Raw genomic sequence first — 21006 nt, 5'->3', positions numbered from 1 at the left:
AAAGCTCGACTCTATTCCACATTTTCAAACTGGGTTAGAGGGAGAGACATGAGTTAAAGATACTGTGTGAGGTGAAAGGGGCAGTGACCTACAAACAACATGAAGTTAGTTATTGTAGTTTGGCTGGTAATCATCATAATCAACAGTTGCAGCAGCAGCAGTAGCAAGTAACGCAGACTATTTTAAAACCCTTAATGCCCGCTTGCTGTAATTTGTGTCCAAAATTAGACATACATTTGTCAAATCTGAACACACACACATGATACACGTATTTTTTGATCCAGTCTGACGTAAACAATGCAGCGATGTTATTAGCTCCGATATCCATCACAAATAAACGTTCACAAACAGGCCTATAAATCATTGGAAAAAGATGCTCCTTAAAACTCCAGAACCTGTCTGAGAAACAAAGCAAAGTTTTCTCTCATTTATTGATGCTTGTTTTCACAGTATCCAACAGTTCATAGCAAACAGGAACCGCTAATGGTGAATTCAGCGTGTTATTTTTTTAATCCACAGCAACATTACACTTCCTGTTTCTTGTAATACTACTGTACTCATATTTAAACAAAACAAAACAAAACAAAACCCTCTACTGTAAAGTGAAAACTGGACTACTTTTACAATGTTTGGGTACATTCAAGTCTGACCGGGCAACTCGGTACCTTTGCCTGTTTAGTTACTTTCAGTGTCTCTACGTAGAATTTGCATGTATCATCTTACATTAGAAACAGTAGGACCCTTTAAAATAGATCCTGTGATTTAAAGAAGGCGCTTATTTCCCTTTGTGCAGAGAGTCAAATGATAAGACTGATACCACTGAATTTGTGTCGGTACAGCAAATATAAAGCTTCGCCCAGCAGCTGTCAAGCTTAGTTTATCATGAATTATTACAAAGACTGGAGAGAGTGGGAAACAGCTATCCTGGCTCTGTCTGAAGGTAACAAAATAGGGTAAGGCACCATTTATAAAGGGTTTATAAACTGTGATAAATGGCTTTATTAATGGTTAAAAAATAATCTACTACAGCTTTTTGTATAATTTATAACCCATTTATGAGAACAACTATTTGGTTGCCAGTTGTGGAAAATCCTCCTTCGGTACAACACATCTTTTTAGCTCCGTAGTTCATCAGGAGACTTCGCCAGTGGTCTATTTGACCACACACCTTTTGGAAAAAAAGAAGCAGAGCATCTGGCCCAAAATCTATTTATAAACTGATTATTACCATTGACAACCGCAGGTGTGTAACTGTTGAGATGCATGCACTTAAAGTAGCGCAAATATACACAGGAAAATAATATAAGTCAATGTGAAATGTTGATAGTAAGAGTAAGTTAAACTCTTGCATGAGTGTTTTACATGGCTATAACATGTTTGTGTGTTTCTATTCAGTAATGATGCAGTTATAAATGTTGGTAAACCATTAATAAGTACTGAAGGTGTTGCACTTTCTTATAAGCTATCAAGTTACGCATGTCATTATGACATTAATAAAGGTTCTTGAGTTTCTTTATTTCTAATGAGCCTTTAGCAAAAGTTAGTCAGTCCCCTGCAATGATACATTTTAATAAATCATGAGTTGAACAATACGTCAAGTCTGTAGTTGTGAATGTTACAAATCTGTTTATAAATGGATTTAGGCCCAGATGCTCTGCAGCTCTTTTCCAGACGGTAGGCTAAGTGGTCAAACAGACCATTGGACAGGTCTCCCTAACGAACTAAAGACTGAAAAAGAGATTATGAGATGATTAGCTCTGCTTTACAAGTTTGTGTTTGTACTTTTCTCTAATCTTTCTGAAGTATTGGATAAATTGCCCCCTTTAGGCCTCAAACAATTATTTTAATGAAACCATCTGAGAAGGACAAATGTCTGTTTGGTGAAACTGTTAACAACTCATAAATGTGACAGAGAGCCCCACCCAGACACTGCTTATTTATCTCAAGCAAAAAAGGCGGGGGAACCACTGGTTTAATAGAGATATTGTATTTCATAAACATATCCTGTTTTTTAGTGCAAGCCTAATCTGAAAAATAACTAGTCACTATAGCTGTCAGATAAATGTAATGGAGCAGACATGTTAAGTGGCATGAAATGTAAGTACCCAAGTAAAGTTCAGTAGCTCTAAATTGTGTTACTTGTGTAAATGTATTTAGTTACTTCCCACCTCTGAGGAGCAGTACAGTCCTTTTATAGAACAGAGACAAAACTACAAAGGAGGAAAACAAAAACCTGTGGTACACCCCCATGTCACTCAGTATTTATTTATTGCCTTATTCAGGGTTTATGATCATTATGAGATCATTACTTTCAAAACACTGTTTGCCCCTGGATTAGTCCTGTTTAAATTGGAGAGGATCATTCTGTAACCTATTGTGTAATGACAAACCGCTGCATATCTTAAGGCTCTGAATAGTAAAAGAAGGCCTTCGAGCCATCTGTTTCCGTCAGGTCTAGTGTCTTTCTACAAAGCACGCCTCAACCTGCCTCCTCAGCACCTTTCAGCAGTTTCCACATATTATTCCTCAAGTGTGAATAGCTGCTCAGAAATGCTTATTTATGCTCTATTCAAACCAGTGTTGACAGGTAGACCTGCTGCCTCTGCACATGCAATATTAATCTAGTGATCCCGCCTCCAATCAGCATCTACTTTTGCCTCTAGCCAGTTTGGTTTTATACAAATGTTTCATTGAGGGAGGCAGATGTGTCGCTTGTGTTTGCTGAAGCTCCGACTAAAGATCTGGCACACATCTCCAGTAATGTCTCTATAGTCCTGATCAGAAGAATGTTCACACTGAGGTTCAGAGGGAGCACAAAGATGGAGAGCACACCCACGAACCCTATCATTACATTCACCCCCAGGCAGGGAAAACCCCACTGTCGCCACCCAAGCTTGCTCCTGTATTGTGAGTCCACGTGTTCCTCCGTGATAAATGTCAGAGGTATCCCTCTCTTTGTCCTTTCGTGCTCCTGTCCTCCCCTCTCCGCAGACAAACACCCGGGGGAGATGAGGACAAAGTCTCCATGGTGATCCACCGACATCTGCACAATGTTCCAGGAATATGCTCTGTGAACAGTGCAGCTGCTCTCTGTTTTCTCTGGGTCAACACACTGTGCTGGCTCTGACACCGACATCCCAGGGTTCACAGGTTTGGAGGTTGCAGAGTGGTCTGCAACTGGGTCTTGCCAGCAACTGTAACTGTTGTTGTTAACTCCATGTTTCACTTGGTGTGTGTCCCCCATATGTGCAGGGTGTCGTCTATTCGCTCCGCTGCTCGTGGTGAGGAGGAACAGGAGAAGGGAGAGGAAGGCCATGCCCCAGCAGGGATTCACTGCGCTGGGCATGGGGCTGAACAGGTTGGGCAAACATCTGATGAGGGAGTTGGTTGTGTGCAAGCAGGCCGCAGCCCAGTCTTCCTCCAGCTTCCACCGCCACCTGACATTCAGGGCGACGGCGACCCACACCGACAGGCAGCAGAGGTAGCCGGCGACGTGAGACAACCCCTTGTCTTTGTCTTTGTCTGGATTGTTGCTGTCCTCCTCCTCGTCCGCGATTCCCCCCTCAATATAACAACGCTCTCCAACAGAGTCCACTGTTTGGCTCACGGCCCTGTGAGTGACGACGAAGTGAGGCCACAGCAGTCTGGTCAGAGTCTCCACGGCAATCAGAGGTGTGATCAGGAGCAAGACTGCACCATATGTGTGGCTGAGAAACAGCAGGAAGCGCAGGGCAATGACATCACCGAGTGTGGTTAGTTCAGTCAGCCATGACTCAAAGATACAAAGGAAACTTAGGAAAACTGTGGGAAAAACAAAGCAAGGCATCAGTGAGTTAGATGTCTCTGCTGGGATTGGATTAGGTGCATGGACAGACTGTAGAGGAGCTCAGCTAATTTAAGAAAGTAGAAATTAAGGGGGTAGTCCAGCTATTTATTACTGCACAACTACAAAGTCGGGGGACTCAGAGACAGACAAAATGAAGAAATCAGAGCAGCAGCAGCTTAAGACATAGAAACCCAGTAAATCCTCACAACTGAGAAGCTGCAACTAGAAGTGCCTAGATTTGGTGAAATGACTTGTCGCAGTCATTTTGTTGCTGTCCATCGAATTGGCAAGTAATTTTATTTGTATAAAAAAAATAATATCATAACAAAATGCACTTTAATATAATTGAAAAGTGATACATAACATCCAATTTAAAATCCATTCAGACACAGTCTTGGAAAATTTCAAAGAACAGTGAAAGACTCGCCACTTTTATTCAACAGTTACTAAGTGCTTTGATTTTACAAAACATATAATCAACTTATAAAATATGATACATTATCATAAATTAAAGGTCCCTTATACCCAAACAGGTGTTTTGGGTTATTATGTTAATTAAACCTTCACAGGTTGGAGGTGTGCTGCTATGCTGGGATTGAGGTCACCATGTACTAATAAGAATCATAAAGTGCGAACGTGTCTCCCAACAAAATTAAGAAAAAAAACAACCCTGAATTCCTGAAAAACATCTTGCAGGACAAGATAATAACTTGGGTGCACAAATTTTTATCTCGCTAATTTGAGATTAAAATAATGTAACAATCTGAAAGGGGCCATTTTTTGCTTTACTTTACTGTAATACTTATGTACTTTAGCTCAAGTAGAATTGTGAATGCAGAACTTGTACTAGTATATAAAGTATATAAGTATTTTTACAGTATCTCTTTTGTGGTATTGCTACATTTACATTTACACAGGATCTGGTGGAATACTTCCTCCAACACTGTTCAAACGTGGACCTTTTTAACTTGACAGGTGGTGACTACAGCGCTACGGTGCATCAGTTAACAAAGATTGGAAGCTACTGGATCAGAGCCCTGTTGCGACCAGCACTCTGATCATATCTTGATAGTCACCTGTGACTAGGAAGTCGGTGAAGATCAAAAGGCAGCAGCAGCAGAAGCTGACAGGGCTGTAGGAGGCCGTCAGTGAGGGCAGGAAGAGAACGCTGCAGACCAGTTTAAATACACACAACACTGCCGCTCCCTCCAACACACCATCCATGTCTATAACAAAACAGCAAATACACACAGCTCAACATATTGAAAAACATGGTTTTCTTTTTGCCTCAGGACGGAGGATCTCAGGAATTCCAGACACTCTGCTGACAATACCAACAATGAAAAATATTTCTGTGGTTTCTACATTTTATAAACTCACATTTTTACAAGATCGTTCCACTTCGAGTGAATATTTCCGCCCCGTGGTTGTGGATCAATATTTCAGTGTGTACATTAGTAGTGAACCCTGGACTAGACAAAAATGTGGAAACTCAGGAATTTCAACTGTCGTCCTCTGTCAATGTGCATTATATTTAAATTAATTTCAGCAATTATATTTAACACCATAAATGCCATTAAACTTCTCAGTAAGTTGAGCACACATGCAAATTTGCAACGGACTTGCGTGCACAGATTCTGTTGCTATGTCCAGTCTGTAAATATGTCCACCTCCTCTACAGTACTATATAGTCAGACTGGTTCAACCTGTAAAAGATATTTCCTTTGCCTCTATCACATGGTCATAGTGGAGGATTCAAACCATGTGTAACAGAAAAATCCAGTCTAGAACAGAAACTGCTTTGAAGTTCATTAGTTCTTACCTGTGCTCGCAGGAGCCTTCACTGCAGCATGTCAATATGAGCTTCAAATGTTTCATCCGCTTTCTTCATCTCCCCCCTTTGCTCCGCCCTCTCGGTGAGGGAGGGGGGAGGGGGGTAATGACCCTCCCTCCTTCCCCTCACCTCCCCCCTCCTGTGCTCCCTGCACCTGGCCTGTTTGGAGGTGAGAGAAACATACTTGTCTCAGAAGGTGTGGCACTGTTTGTGTGGACAAGAAAACCAGTTTAACAACTGAATAACTAACAGTGAGAGATTCAAAGGTAAATGTCATAGTGTGTGTGTGTGTGTGTGTGTGTGTGTGTGTGTGTGTGTGTGTGTGTATTTACTGGGTCGAAGATGTTTCAAGGTGAAAATATTTCTGTGTTACACCCACCTTGCTCAAACTACTGTATGTTATTTCAAGGCTCACAGAAAATAAGGAAAGATTAGACAGTAGTTGACATATACTTTATCATACTCATTTCAATCTTTAGTCTATACAGCAAAGGTTTAATATTAGGTTTAGAAATATGACTCATTCGTATTTAACCTCAGACCCTAAAGTGTTGTATCATCGTGATCGCTTTTGTATCCAGTTAGTAGCCACTGTTTGGACAGGTGTGATGGTTCTTTTAAACCACTGGTACAATATTTATCTATAAGACTGTCCTGGGAAAACTGCTTCATTAACTCTGTTCTCTCATTGCATCTAAAAACATCACTTATAACACCAGGTCACAGGGCAGTTTGAGTTTAGCTGTTGCTCATATTCAAGCAGTTGCTCTTATCATATAGAGTAGGATAAAAAAATAAAAAAACATATGAGTTAAATCTCATTTTCATGTTGAGCACCAGTTTCACCATAAGGTCCATTTAGTAGCTGTTCCGGAGGTTTTCATCACATCAAATGGTCTTCTTCAGCACATGAAGATCACTGAATTATCATAAAATTATAGATGTTCATGTTTCTATTTTCTCTGAGCACTAAGTTGGATTATACTTAGGTGTTCTTAATGTCACTGAAATAGTTTGTCTGTTGTGTATGTTACTGTAATTGTGTGTCAATGTTTATTTACTTTTTAATGGGTTTTTTTTTTCTTTTCTTGTACACAGGTCTCTCCTGAAAAAGATGTTTTGGTCTCAGTGAAAAAACTGTTTAAATAAAGTATTAACTACACTGAAAACAAGATTTTTTTCCTCTGGTGTTTGAAAGCCTAAACAATTTGTACGAGATGCTTGGTTTCTTGTAACTAAAACTATTTGTGAAAAATGATATCTAATCACATTTTAATCAGGTCATGGTGTTAGTGAAGTGCCAGTATGAGGATCGTAGTGTACTTTTAATTGTAAACAGAGGCATTGTTCTCTAGCAAGGTTTGAAACGTCTCCTGAGCTCTGCACTCCCTCTGTGCTTTATCTCTAATTATTCTACTTTGCATTTTGTATCCTCAGACTGACTCATGTCAAAGCGATGAGGTGGAGTTCCTATGCAATTTTTTTCATTTGCTATGCTTACATGAGCATAAATTTGAATGTGTGTGTGTGTGTGTGTGTTTGCTTGTGTGCGTGTGTGTGCGCATTTGTGTGTGTGTGTGTGTTTGTGTGTGTAAGCACCATTTACAGCAAACGTTAAGGTAATGAAGAAACAATGTGTACAGGGTTGGGCACTGACATTCAAGACCGAATTTTGTTGTTGTTCAAAGTATAAACAATACATTTATGATTCCAGATGTGATGATGAAAAAACAGACGACACGTCAGTCGTTCTCCATCCACAATCTTCTGTTCAACTTGACACTCAGTTGGCAGTTTATTAGGTACACCTGGCTAAATATGAAACAATCCTGCAATAAATCCTCCTTCATGGAGGTTCTAATGCTCTGTTTTTATTGAAGCTGTTTTAGAGAGGTGAAGTCTCAGCTGTATGATCATTTCGTTTGTTGCTGCGTTTCTAATGAACATTTAGTAGCAGACGATTATAAAAAAAAAATATGAAAAGAAGCAGGATCACTAATTGTCAATAAAGTGTTTACTGCTACATTAATCAGAAGCACTTTATAAGAAAAAGTTTGAAGTTGCCAAGTTGTGAATAATCCCTTTGGTTTACAGTCCTCCACATTTACACGAGCACAACATTCGAAAGTGCATTGTTACCAAACACAATGGACAAACACCAGTCAAACCTCTTTTCTTATTAATAGCTTCTAAATAATAACTTCAGTAAATGATTCATTTGTTATTACTTATGACCTCACAAATTCACATAAGTTTGTAAGTCACTACAAATATTTTAAAGAGTGGCTTATTAGAAAATAGCAGGGTTTCTTATGGTCTAGATGGGATCTCCGCCATGACCTTAAGGTAGAATCTGAGCAGCATGTGTGGTTAAGGAAAGGTCAGTTAAATGTAAAGGAGTCATTCATCATATTTTCAGATGTAAAGCACCATGGTCACCAGTAGCTGAACCTCTCTGCTGTGGCAGCAGTGCCATCTCCTGCTGAGCTCAGCACAGAACATATTAGCAGCCTGTCCTGCTGCTGCTGCTGCTACTGAGAGGATTACACTTCATATTTACTGTGCATGACCGCTGTGACCTGGGACAGACTGACAGCTTCTACACAGAGTTTGAATTAGCACCTGTGATGCAACAAATCACTGTCACTATGATACACTTATACTGGACCTCTGTCTCTCTGATTACAACTATAACATCCTTATCTGTGTATATAAATGAGACTACAGTCGGCGATGACAGGCTCAGGAGAAGGTGAACCTCACACATGCAATAATATATGAACAGCACAACTGTCACTGGACAGGAAACCCATCTATGACCATCAACTTCCCACGCACGTGTACAGTTTTATCTACCGCTGCGGCGCAGGGGCGACCACAGTCACTGCCAGAAAATAGCCAGCGTCCACAATACAACCCAGAAAATGGGTTAAAAATCAGTTTCATCTCAGTGTTTTTACGCTGAACAATTGCTCGCCTGCAGCACCCAGAAGTGAACAGCAGGCGACCCGGAAGGTTTGAAGTCCGACTGAGAGCGAGCAGAAAGAAGAGACTAATCCTTTATAAAATATTTCTTCTCTCGCTGGTTCAGGTATGTTGGCCGCTCGATGCAATTTATCTGCCTGTTTTTTTGCTCCTTTCTCTCACACACAGCTCTCCCGTGTCGCTTCGCCACCGTTTCTATTCAAGTCGTGCAAAAGTTGCAATTAAAAACTGAGCATTTGCAGCGCAGATATGATAAAGACTGATTTCTTTTCTCCTCTCGAGCGAATAAAAGCTTCCATTGCGCGTCAGTATTAACGTCGACATTTGAAATTTACGGCTCGGTAGCTGCAGAGCATTCAGCAAAGGCATGGTGATTGTTGTAGGAAGTGTCAGCCTTTTTTTTTTCCTCCTCAAGCCGGGCTATTCAAACCTGCAAATCAAAGTAAACAATCATTCGTACGCTTAATGCAAATATGCCACATCCAGGCGCGTCGCGAAAGCGTTTCATTACATCTGGGGAATTATCTGTCTATAATATTCGGATCTGCAGAATATGGCGTCCAGTGCTTATAAAAATAAGACAGGGCTGCCATTTTTGTTTTCCTTTTGTCTGAAATTTTTTAATAAACTGTCTGAGAATGTGGGAGAGGCGGCGGAGAGACCGAGGCGCAGCAGCAGCAGCAGGATCGCTCCTTTGTGGAGATGTTCTCGTTTAAAACTGCTCACGTTAAGATTTGAGAGATCAGCTCCTGCTTGTTTTGGTGTTTAACGGCGGAATAATCCAGCGCAGCAGGTACAAAGATGTAAAAAGTTAACCCTAACTTTTGTTTGAAAGGTGGAGTAGTATTTCCTTCCAGAGATGATCTCACAGGAATTATCCCTTTTCTCTTTTTTACATGCAGTTTTTTTTTTTTTTTTTTTTTTTTTTAATATTGAATTTATTTATTTATTTTTTTTAAATGTTTAAGTGTTTGCATTGGAGGTGCTACCTGCACACCACTGTGGTGACACTTGACCCTCACTAACTGCTAACCATCTGTAGGATTATTACCGCTCTCAACAGAATTAACAGCATGTAGCCTAAACCGATCTAATATTACATCTGGACCACTTTCTGATGCCCTTTATAAGGGTTTATAAGTTGTAACTAATGGATTTATCAATGATTATTAATTAAATTATTTATTAGGCCTATTGCTTGATAGATTAGTTATAAACCATAAATAAGATCTATGGGGTTTCCAGGATGTGGCTGGTCTCTATTTGGTGATAATCCAGAAATAATTCATGTATAAATGTTCAGGGAACTTTCTAATAAACCACCAAGTCTCCAGTTATAAAAGTTAATGATTGCATTTATAGTAACCAGTCAAAGAGATTTATCACAACTTGACACCCCCAAAATCGTCATTTTAAATGGTTCTTCTAAATCTTTACTGAACGATTTATAAACGGTTATTGAATTCATTAGTGACAACTCACAAACCTTTTCTAAAGAGTGGCTTATTAGACAGTGGTGCACTCAGATGATTAGTTGTTTATTCTGATAACTGATTAATGAGCAGAATGAAGCATGAAGCAAAAACGTTGGTTCCCGCCTTTTCTTTGTCACATATGTTAGTGAACTGAATGTCTGAGGTCTTTTGAGGCTGCTAGTCGGATAAAACAAGCAATATGAATGTGTCACCTCGGGCTCTGGAGAACTATCATAAGCATTTTATAGACAAAACAAGTGATCAATCAGTCAACAAAGTAATACGACAACAATTAATGGCAATAATTACTTGCAGCCATAAAGAGCTGAGATATTGAGCTCCTCTCTGATGCACCTGCATCAAAAATAAGTCAACCTGAGCAACCGTTTGCTGGTAAAAAATATTTAAGCCTTATTGAAACTTAGCTGCATTTGTATATAAAAAAAAAAAGAAAAAAAGAAGAAGAAAACTCTGGTGGTAAAAGTGGCACAAGTAATGCAGTTTAAATGTTTAGACTGACATCTGTATGCAGAAAGGAACCTGCTGATTGGAAGGACTCTGTATAACACACATCACCAAACAGGATGAATGAACAGCAATAGTCATGTAGAGCACATTGCTGTCATAAATATTTTCCTGGTGAAGTGTATCATTCTAAACAGTGACACAGAGATGTCCCGCAGCAGTCAAACTCCTGAGCCCGCTCCCGAGAGGCAACAAGCCTCCAGGAAGTGAACCTGATCCCCCACCGGCATCATTAGAGAAATATTTTGTGGGGTTTACTGTACGCTCGTACCCCTGGACGTATCGTTTTTGTTTCTGTTGGCTCGCAGACGTGGACTGTGTTATGCCTCCGCTAAGCCAAACAGACTTAGGAATGGTGAAGTGTGCCAAAGCACGCAATGCAAAATGTTAAAAAAAGAAAAAAAAAGAACTTCATACGGGGTTGAAAAGAGAAGCTATGGAAAGAAAGGCCTTCAGATCACAACGGTAACAGCAAGCAGCTCTCTCTCTCTCTCTCTCTCTCTCTCTCTCTCTGCCTTAAACATTTCAATGTTTCTGTCAAACAGTCTAGAAAAGCAATTGGATCAAACATTGTGCTTACTTGTAGTTTCTGAAAATCAGGTATTCTCATTTAAAAAGAGAATCATGCTCTTATTTTGCAGTCACAGCCACAGATGTATAAGGAAAAAAATTGCTGTGTCACTTACTAATACGTGTTGCCTCTGTGCAGCATCCTCATTTAAGTTGTTCAGTGTTCATTCATTACTGACCTCTCAGCTTTTGAGACTGTCTATGTCATTCGGGTCTTGCTGTGCTCTGAGGTGAGACTGTGCAACTATTCTCCCATTTCCCATCAGACTCTTACTTAACCAGCAGGGCCCCACGTGCCGAGGAGGAGACAGACAGCCACAGATTAGGATTTGGACCACATCACTTTCAGCATTTCTGTTTTCTCAGATAACCATTTTGAAGAGTTCCCTAACTAGCTGTTGTAATCACGTGAGAGCCTATCTCTAGGGCAGCGTGGCCATCGTGCAGACTTGTGGTTGGAAATCCTGAGAAAAAGCTGCTGGACTCTGTATCACTCACTGAAACATCCTCCTTTTTAAAAAAAAAAATATATTTCATGCTGACGGCACTCACCGCGGCAACTCAGAAACATCCTCTCTGTTGTCTGTGACGAAGCTCGGAGAAAGAGAGAGGACACTAGGACTGCTCTTGTGCTTTTGAGAGAGGAGGAAAGCTAATACAGAATGTCTTTGAAAATACACTATCACAAGACTGGGACTAGTTATCTCAAATTATAACATCAAACAGTCAGCTGCTGACTGGGTGGAGAGCTACTGACACAAGTTTTTAACCCCTGTTTTCTACACTGACAATAAATCCACACATAAATTTATAGGACATTTCTTAAGAATATTTTACAACAGTGGTTTCCAACCAGGGGCAATAAACCTGAGGGGTCGCAAGATGATTACTAGGGAAAGGAAGTTAAAAAAAATATATATTTTCTTCTATACAAACTTCAAATTTTCCTCTCATCGTTCTTTATTTAAGGGGAGCAACTGTCTAATAAGTTTGACTGCAATTATGTACTCACTACATATACTGGCAGGTCTGTTCACTGATGGAGTCATGCCCTTGTTTTGTTTATGATTCTTGTGTCTTCATTTCAGGATGGCTGAACCTCGCTTTAATAATGCCTATTTCTGGCCTCCACCTCCTGCGATGCCTGGCCAGGTGAGTGATGCTGGTATCCACACTTATTTCTGAACATATTAACACTAAGCGGCAAAATCACTGCATTGTGTGTGTAAAGGTTTATTGTATTTTTTTTTATATATGATTTTAAATGATGTAGTCTCTATAGGAATAGTTCAACATTTTGGGAAATACGCTCATTAGCATTCTGCCCCAGAGTTTATCGAGTAGATTGATACCACTCTCATGTCTGTCTGCTGAATGTGAAGCTACAGCCGGCAGACACTTAGCTTAGCTTAGCTTAGCACAAAGACTGGAAACAGCTAGCCTGGCTGGTAAATAAAAACTCCCTGCTATTATATATTAATTAACACATTACATCTTGATTTTTAAATCTATACTGAATCTGATATGTAAAAACGCAAATTTGCTGTTTTACAAGGGGTTATGTGTTGGGAGCAGTAACCAAGAAATAGTCCCGGACACATCTACCTGTAACACTACAATGTGTTGTTTTCACGCTTTGGTTTTTGTACAAATGAGACAATGTACAATATGTTAATTTGTGACCTTTAGAGGTGTTAGTAGTTAGATTTTCTTACCTTTTGGACAGAGCCAGGGTATATGTGTCCTGGCCTGTTTCCAAACTTTATGCTAAGCTAAGCAAATTAGCTGCTGGCACAATAATTAGAATACTGATGTGAAAGTGGTGTCAATCTTCTCATCTAACTCTCACCAAGAAAGCGAATAAGCAGACTTCCTTTAATACAGTGGTTCCCAACCTGGGGAATAAGAACCCATCAAGCGGTCCCAAGATAAATCAGAAGGGTTCCTACATGATTTTAAGAGATAGGCCTACAGTAAAAGGATCTCTCACACAAATTTGTCTTTCTCTAATTTTTTTTTCTTTGATTAATGAAATAATGTATCGTGTGTCTTCAGGCTTGAACATCTCCTCCGCTGTGAGAAATCCCTCAAATAAATCATACACCTGATTCTTCATTTTAAAGCGTCAAACAAACCAAAAAGGTCGGGAACCACTGGTGTAATACTTGTCAGCTCCTCATTGACGTTCAGGTTAGGCTTTAGTTACAATGTCACACGTCAGCCATTAGAGGGAACCATCGCGTCATAAACCGACACTGACTGAACTGATGATGGCTGTTCTCTTGTCACAAATGTCGTTTCCTGGCTGTCAGCTGGATAACCTAGTCTTGATCAATAAAATCAAGGAGCAGCTGATGGCGGAGAAGATCAGACCGCCGCATCTGCCCGCCGCCTCAGCCCCTTCCCAACAGCCCTTACTGGCTCCCCCGAGTCAGGTAGAAAGCGGCCTGCACGGGATGTCCAAAGCCCAGCAGATGCAAGTTCTCCACAGCCACAGCTCATCTCAGCCTGATATCGCCCTGCACGCCCGCCCCGCCTCCAGCTCCGTCACAGGTACTCCCGCTCTGTCCACGCTTGCAGATGATTTGTGACGTTTGTGGTCTTTATTATTTTTATTGTGTTATGTTTATTGTTTAAACTGTGTGGATTGTCTATATTGGTGAGACAAAGACAAAGCTGTCAGTGCTAAATGGTTGTTTATTGTAAAAATATTTGTCAAATCTTAACACCAACTGTCAGATGTAAAGTATATGGTGTATTTTTATTTTATAATATATAGATTTGTTTTTGGTTGTTTTTTTTTTTTTTTTGCATCTTTACCAGGTCGTATTCTTGGGGACGTAAACTTGAATCTGGATGATAAGGCAGCTATAAAAGCCAGAGGATTATGGGAAGACTGGCATTTGCGTCAACTCATAGATCATCCCTCCAGGACAAACCACGTCTCAGGTAACCACACAGCTCTCAGTGTGATACTTCCTGTTGTTGCAAACAAAGAAACAAAGTCTGTTGTCCTACTCAGATCAGCAGGGTTGGGCTTTTCTTCATTACCAGGACCAGAGAATTTTGGTTTATCTTTGAATGAATAACATGAACATTTAATGTAAAATGGCTTTACCTTTAAAATTACTGAACAAACTTGCTACAAAGGTGGGTCTGGGGGTGGGTTGTGGATAGTATGGTTTAGGACAGATTTAAACCTGTGTCACATGATCACAGATACCCAACTGCTGTGCCCTCAAACCTCAAACTCCCTCCCCTGGAAGTCTCCGAGCACAGAGAGTTACAGTAATCCAGACGCAGTCTGCTCGAGATAAAAAAAAAGGTGTTTAACTTTTGCAGTATTTATAAGTTGGTGGAAGCATCCTTTCACTACCTTCATATTTTGGATGTTGAAACTTGAATAAGCTCAGAGTCAAAAAATCTCATCTAAATTGTGGGCAGTGTGCTCGACATCGGTGGGACAGCTTACCAAGATTAATTTTCAAGGGGTGGGGGCCTGAATAACAGAACTTCAGATCTGGCCTTAACGAAAGTGAGAAACCTGGTTATACAAGATCATACAGTATCCAGGTTTCTGATTGTTACAGTACAGTACAGTAAATAAAGATTAATTCAATATTATCTTCTCCATGATTCATATTCATTATTTTTATACTTTCAGTGTGATGTATTTGTATGTAACCCCTCGATGATAACTTATTTCCCTCATGTCCTTCTCTTCACATCACACCCATCAGGTGTGGCGCTGGCATCCAGAACAGGCAACCTCAACACCTCAGAGATCATCACTCCCACCACGCCCACCTCGAGCAACCACAGTCGGCTGGGCGGAGCTCCCACCCCTCACATCATCTCAGGGTTAGCCTGCGGCCACGGGATGGAGCCTGGCAAGAATAGCGGGGGTTTTGTGGGACTCCTTGGGCCTCCTCCAAAGGACGAACGAGGCCGTAAGAAGATCAAAGCAGAGAATGGGTCTTCATTGTTGGTGGTGCCCTACCCGATCCTAGCCTCAGGCAATGACCAGTCCTGTGTTACCATCACTGCCAAAGAGGGAAAAACCTACAGGTAAAATAGGTTGTTTTTTATGCAGATGCTCTCACCTCCGTTCCTCTGGCTCATGGCTCACAATTGTTTTCAGATGGTTAGGTTTCAAATCTTCCTCTGTACTCCTAGAGAGGCGGAACTACATTGCTTGACAAAACTAGTGTTTCAATCAGCAATATAGAATCAACTGCATAGAATACAACTTAATATCCACCGGACTGGAAAAATCGTCTTTGATTCACCAACACATACAGTAAGAGCTACCAAAAACATTGGAGCCATCTTAAGCCTTCGTAGCTATGGAAACCAATGTCTCATAGATAAGGATGCACAGAAACGTATGACTTAGAGAAAACTGCCCATAGTAATCACAGACAAGGGATGCGTTGGAAGAAAGGCAAAAGGCAAGACACAGTTATCAGTCAGGCCAGACATGTGACGATGACCAGGTTTAATTGATTCACACATATAGGTAAAAACTACAGAATAGCCTTATTTGGGTATGGTATGAAAACGTGTCGTAACCATGCACGTAGGAATATACGCCCTGTAGGAGAAGACATCTTCAGGAATTGGTGTGACATTACTCTGATTCACTTACTGACTCATCTATTTCTCCTTGGTGCGCATCAAGTTATCAATAAACACTCCTGTCTGAGCCATCTGAACTTCTGATGAACTCCTTTTCTTCAGCTCACAAGAATTTCCACCACACATTGGAGAACTGTATAACACAGTACACTAGTGAAATATTGATAACTTCCTACAAACGGCTTATTAATATAGGCTGTTTGGTTGCCAGCCAGAGTTCAACATTTCATATGGAGGAAATGAAGGATGAGAACTGTCGGTTGGGATGTTTATGACTTCATCTCTTAATCTCAATCTATACGAAGTGTTTCAACAAAATTACACCGTTACAATTTCAAAAATTTCTGTAAACAAACAAATGTGCAACGAGGAAGCAAACACAAACCTCTAAAAAGTGAAGCAAGACAAGAGTCAGGATAAATCTGCAATTCAGCAACATGAAAGATATTGTACAGGCACCATTTGTTCTGTGCATCTGCTTGTCTCTCTTGTGCATTTTCTTCATGTGTGTCTTCTATCTGTGTCACTGTTTTCTTGATGCAGGTGTAAAGTGTGTCCGCTGACTTTCTTCTCCAAGTCAGACATGCAGATTCACTCTAAAACGCACACAGAGGCGAAGGCTCACAAGTGTCCTCACTGCACTAAGACCTTTGCGAACGCATCCTACCTGGCCCAGCACCTGCGCATACACCTGGGCGTCAAACCTTACCGCTGTTCCTACTGTGAGAAATCTTTTCGCCAGCTGTCCCACCTGCAGCAGCACACCAGGTCTGACGTTTCAATCATGTCATCATGTTTGTGACAATGGAGTTTGGGATTTTATTGGTATCTATTATTAAATATACTCTGTTTTGCCCCAGAAATCCCACCTTAATAAAAAAGTTCCATGCAATAGTTTCCTAATCAGCATACAAATATTGATCTGTTGTGGAATATGATTTTAGTCAGGTCACTTTCATGTGATATAATAATGATGATAAAATGAATTAGATTAGGTTACCTGTTGTGTGATACAGTGTTTAAAGGATAGGTTTGTTTGTTTCTTTATATAATAGTCAGGTGACCATGCGAACAGTGAAACAATTGGCGCGATGATCATCCTGTACATAATTTCTATTAAAAGATCCCTTGCTAAAATGCTTTCAATGGAAGAGATCAGGAACAAAATCCATAGGCTTCACTTTGTGGAAGAATATTCAACAGTTTATCTCTAATTAAAGGCTCCAGGAGTCTGAGTTGGAGAAATCAAGGGGATATCTTCCAACGATACATCCTTTTTATTATAACATTTCCTCTTTAAGCTGAAGTGGAAGAGTAGTCACAAGAAGAGGGAATTTTCTTTCTAAAAAGACATTGGGAGGTACTCACTTGATTTTACAAAGCAATACTCCTGAAACTTCCCCCGCAACTTCAGATAAACCTCTGAGGAGAAGTGTAGATTTTCATATGAGCACCTTTTAAGACAGACTTGAAAAAATGTGACCCTATCCTTTAGATAAGAAAAAAGAAGAAAACAGGATAATGGTATTAGCATGGCAAGCGAAATGGCAGAAATCTCAGAAATGATAAATCAAAACGTGGACAAATAAAATCAAAATCACCTGCTCAGTACCACCAGAAGTAATATACTGTAAACTTGAGCTTGGTATATTTTTTTTGTACTTTGGGTGAACTGACCCTGTAAAACAACGTTAACTTGTTGTGACAGTGGGAACTGATGCTTCAGGTTGTTGTGTCCAGTCTGGTGTGTTGAGGAGAAGCGCGCACAGTGTTCAGATGTAGAAGGGCCCTATTTTACTCCTTGCATGCCAGCAGCTTTTGTTGCTATGTGCACATGTCACTGTGTAAAGACAAGGACAGTTTCACCTACATGTTACACTGGAAACAAACCTCCACCATGTTTAGTCTTTAACTCTGAATTTAAGGAAGAGGTGAGAGATTTATTTTGGTTTCTTTTGAGAATTTGTGTCTTTAAAACTTCCTGTCTGTCTTTAAAAAAAAAAAGCGTTTCATTTGTCTCACGTTTGTTTCATTTTTCCTGCATCAGAATCCACACAGGTGACCGGCCGTATAAATGCTCGCATCCAGGATGTGAAAAAGCTTTTACACAGCTATCTAATCTGCAGGTAAACATTAATTTCTTCTCTCCTCAATCATTCACTGCTTGAATTCATTTGTGACAGATAATGCGATAATGCAACAATAAGGTGACTAAGCTTCTGTATGTTTTATCGTACTTGCTCAAGTCTCACCAGAGGCAGCACAACAAAGACAAACCCTTCAAATGTTCCAACTGTTACCGTGCCTATTCAGACTCCGCCTCGCTGCAGATCCACCTGTCTGCACACGCCATCAAAAATGCCAAGGCCTACTGCTGCAGCATGTGCGGCAGGGCCTACACCTCAGTGAGTTGGAAATCCATATTTAGTTCAATTCTAAAATCTGAATTTACTGCAGCAGTGACATCTAAAAGTGTTGTTTATCTCCTGTATGTTTGTTTGTTTTGTTTTGGGTTTTTTTTTGCCAGGAGACATACCTTATGAAGCACCTGGCTAAGCACACAGTGGTGGAACATGTGGTATCCCATCATTCCCCTCATCACAGGACAGAGTCACCCACCCTCCCTATACGGATCTCCCTCATCTGAGCTCCTGACCCGTCTCCTTCCCCTCCCGTCACAGACATTTCCTGTGATATTTCCGCGTCCCTCTGATGGACTTTGAACCCATAAGTGGGTTCCAAAAATGTGCCAGATTGTTCTCGTATCTTGTGAAGAGGTGCTCTTTTGATGAGAATATCCTCCTTTCCTTTCTTGCTGACCAGATAGTATTATCGGGGACATCCAAAGATGATTTCTCAGCACTTTCAGGCCCGGAAATGACAGGCCTAAAATTTCTTTTTCTATGTGACAGAAAAAAGGTATTGCTCTAGGCAGCTACATGGAGAATCTTTTTAAACTTTCTGCGTTATAACAGATTACTTTGTCTTTTTTATATGGTCCTTTACTTTCTTTAATGAAGTCTTTGCAAAAAAATATATATATTTAGATCAGAAATAGTCTTCCGTTAGCCGGGTGGCCAACTGAACATAAAGGTGAATGCTTATATGATGTGTATTCATGTATATTGTGCCACTTCTTATGTCAGTGTTTGAAATGTTTCACCAACCATGTGGCCATAATGCACACATACATCAATGTGTTAACCTCTTTAATTTCCACCCTGCTGCCAACATCACCTTGACCAGGATGTGTGACACATATGGATGGGTTTTTTTTTTTAATTACAGATATATTCTGCAGCATTATAAAAATATGCTCAAGGCAAACACAAGTATTCAGTTTCATCTGGTCAATATGGTCAAATATATAACAATTGGTCGAATATGTAACAATTTATATGCCAAATTCATCACAATGAATGATGCACTTATGGTACATTTTTGTCTACTTTGTATTTCATTGGGTGCGTAAATAAATAAATGTAGTCATAATGTGACTGAAACGTTACACCACCACTCTGCTGCTGCCACACAGACATATGTGTTTGTTTTTTCCTGAAAAACATTAATAATGAGGTTCCTCTGTTGGTTTTTCAGATATAATGTGTAATTGAAGCATCAATTCGATTTGAATATTCATTTTTCTATTGTTTCATGAATGAACACTTTTCCATTTTGTATGCATTTAAGCCTTAACTTTGTTACAACTCTAGGATCCACTTAGTTGTTTTTATCACTTTACATTTTCCTTTTACGTCATAGCATGATATACACTGTAAATAAACTATAATAACTGTCAGCCTGTTTTATAATAAATAATTCTATAATTACGTTCTTTCAGTTTTCCTGACTCCGCATAAACAAGTCCAAGCTTGTGAAAAAATAATCTTGGTAAACATTGTCACGTGTTGACTATCATGCTAAAGTGGAAGTGGAAGAAACCACTGATTGTTGTTAATTACTAATACATTGAGAAAATGTCAGATCCTATAGATCCTTAGCCAACACCTTTTCACAGCGCCGCAGGGGTTGAGTTTCTCTTTTCACTCCACACAGAAGTATACAGTTACCCATGAATCTGTGTTTATAGGGAAATGTGATTCAAAGCTGTGGACGTGATGGCACTTGTGACCATCAAGCATTGAGACAGATGAGGATAATGTTTCAGTTGGCTTCAGAAAAGAACGAGCTAAAAACGAACATTATTTAAGGGCTTAACTCCACTCGACTCCTTTTAATACCTCCACTCCTCTACCTTTTCATTCTTTTTCGCCTTCACCTGGGGCGGCAGGTTCTGGTAAGAGAAGTTTGCTGCTCTTTAGTTCTTGTAATTTGTATGTAAGTCTCAGAGAACCCTCATTATACTTATTTCTTTAATACGTACATAATTAGACTATTTTAATCTTTATACTTTATTGTTGTTTCAAAACCCCACTGGCCATGTGTGTCTTCCTTTTTTTTCATGTTCGAAATAATTATCTGAGAATAAAACCCTTGTTGGATTGGATATACTGTATGTTTAATGGCCTTCGTTCTTTCATCCTGCATCCTGACCCCACGCCCATGGTGATGGTGAATCAATTCTGAACCTCCTACTTTTTAACCTTATGTTGAGTTTTAATAACTTGAGATCTTTCTCAATTTGCTTATTTACAAATATTATACACAATTCATCCATGTGATTAATTATTCCATAATGTTATTTATTAATTTAAATTAAATGTGAAATGATGTGACAACATGAACGGGTCGCTCATAATGATGAACCTACAGAGGATTATCATCTAAATCTGTAGTTCCCTTCAGCTTTATGGAGCTTTATAGCAAGTTTCTGTTTATAGCTCCCCTGCCCTAAAGCAGCAAACTTTTTGATGCAGAAGGCAACTGTTTTCTGCATCAAGAAGTTTTGAAATCTCACTGTACAGCACCAAACAGCACACAGACACATTAAGTAATGAGCTAGTGGAGCATTTAGCACCTAAATAGAAAGATATTTTCTTAAGGAGTTGGCAGAGACTAAAATCAGTGTTAAAAAAGAGGGTCGGTATTGGACTTACATTTGCCAGGTGAGCATAAACATGACTTCAAATCATGTTGCTCCATAACTGCTGAACAGGCAAATCTTTGCTAACAAGTTTTTAATATCGACCTAA

At 39.9% G+C, this 21006-nt stretch overlaps 2 protein-coding genes across 7 annotated transcripts; one reads left to right on the top strand and one right to left on the bottom strand.

The window, feature by feature from the left end:
* Nucleotides 1-412: 412 nt before the first annotated feature.
* On the bottom strand, nucleotides 413-11741 carry LOC130184679 (uncharacterized). The gene is made up of 4 exons (XM_056400719.1): nucleotides 11332-11741; nucleotides 5649-5819; nucleotides 4903-5052; nucleotides 413-3801 (listed from the first exon to the last, which is right to left on the bottom strand). The coding sequence occupies exons 3-4, from the start codon at nucleotides 5048-5050 to the stop codon at nucleotides 2675-2677; spliced, it is 1275 nt and encodes a 424-aa protein (XP_056256694.1). The 5' UTR covers nucleotides 5051-5052; nucleotides 5649-5819; nucleotides 11332-11741; the 3' UTR covers nucleotides 413-2674.
* Nucleotides 8371-19683, top strand: znf362a (zinc finger protein 362a). Of its 6 annotated transcripts, none has more exons than XM_056400697.1 (9): nucleotides 8371-8751; nucleotides 12304-12367; nucleotides 13561-13768; nucleotides 14039-14164; nucleotides 14956-15283; nucleotides 16397-16621; nucleotides 17901-17979; nucleotides 18100-18258; nucleotides 18381-19683. In XM_056400697.1, the coding sequence occupies exons 2-9, from the start codon at nucleotides 12305-12307 to the stop codon at nucleotides 18498-18500; spliced, it is 1308 nt and encodes a 435-aa protein (XP_056256672.1). In that variant the 5' UTR covers nucleotides 8371-8751; nucleotide 12304; the 3' UTR covers nucleotides 18501-19683. The 6 variants fall into 6 exon arrangements, with proteins under 6 accessions (XP_056256672.1, XP_056256644.1, XP_056256680.1 ...); XM_056400669.1 differs by having other exon boundaries at nucleotides 13528-13768; XM_056400705.1 differs by lacking the exon at nucleotides 8371-8751 and adding an exon at nucleotides 8762-9438.
* Nucleotides 19684-21006: the final 1323 nt, after the last annotated feature.

The sequence above is a fragment of the Seriola aureovittata genome, chromosome 2 (assembly GCF_021018895.1).
Source record: "Seriola aureovittata isolate HTS-2021-v1 ecotype China chromosome 2, ASM2101889v1, whole genome shotgun sequence".
Lineage (NCBI taxonomy): Eukaryota > Metazoa > Chordata > Actinopteri > Carangiformes > Carangidae > Seriola > Seriola aureovittata.
The sequence above is the reverse complement of the archived record's forward strand: the minus strand, read 5'-3'. Positions and strand labels throughout refer to the sequence as shown.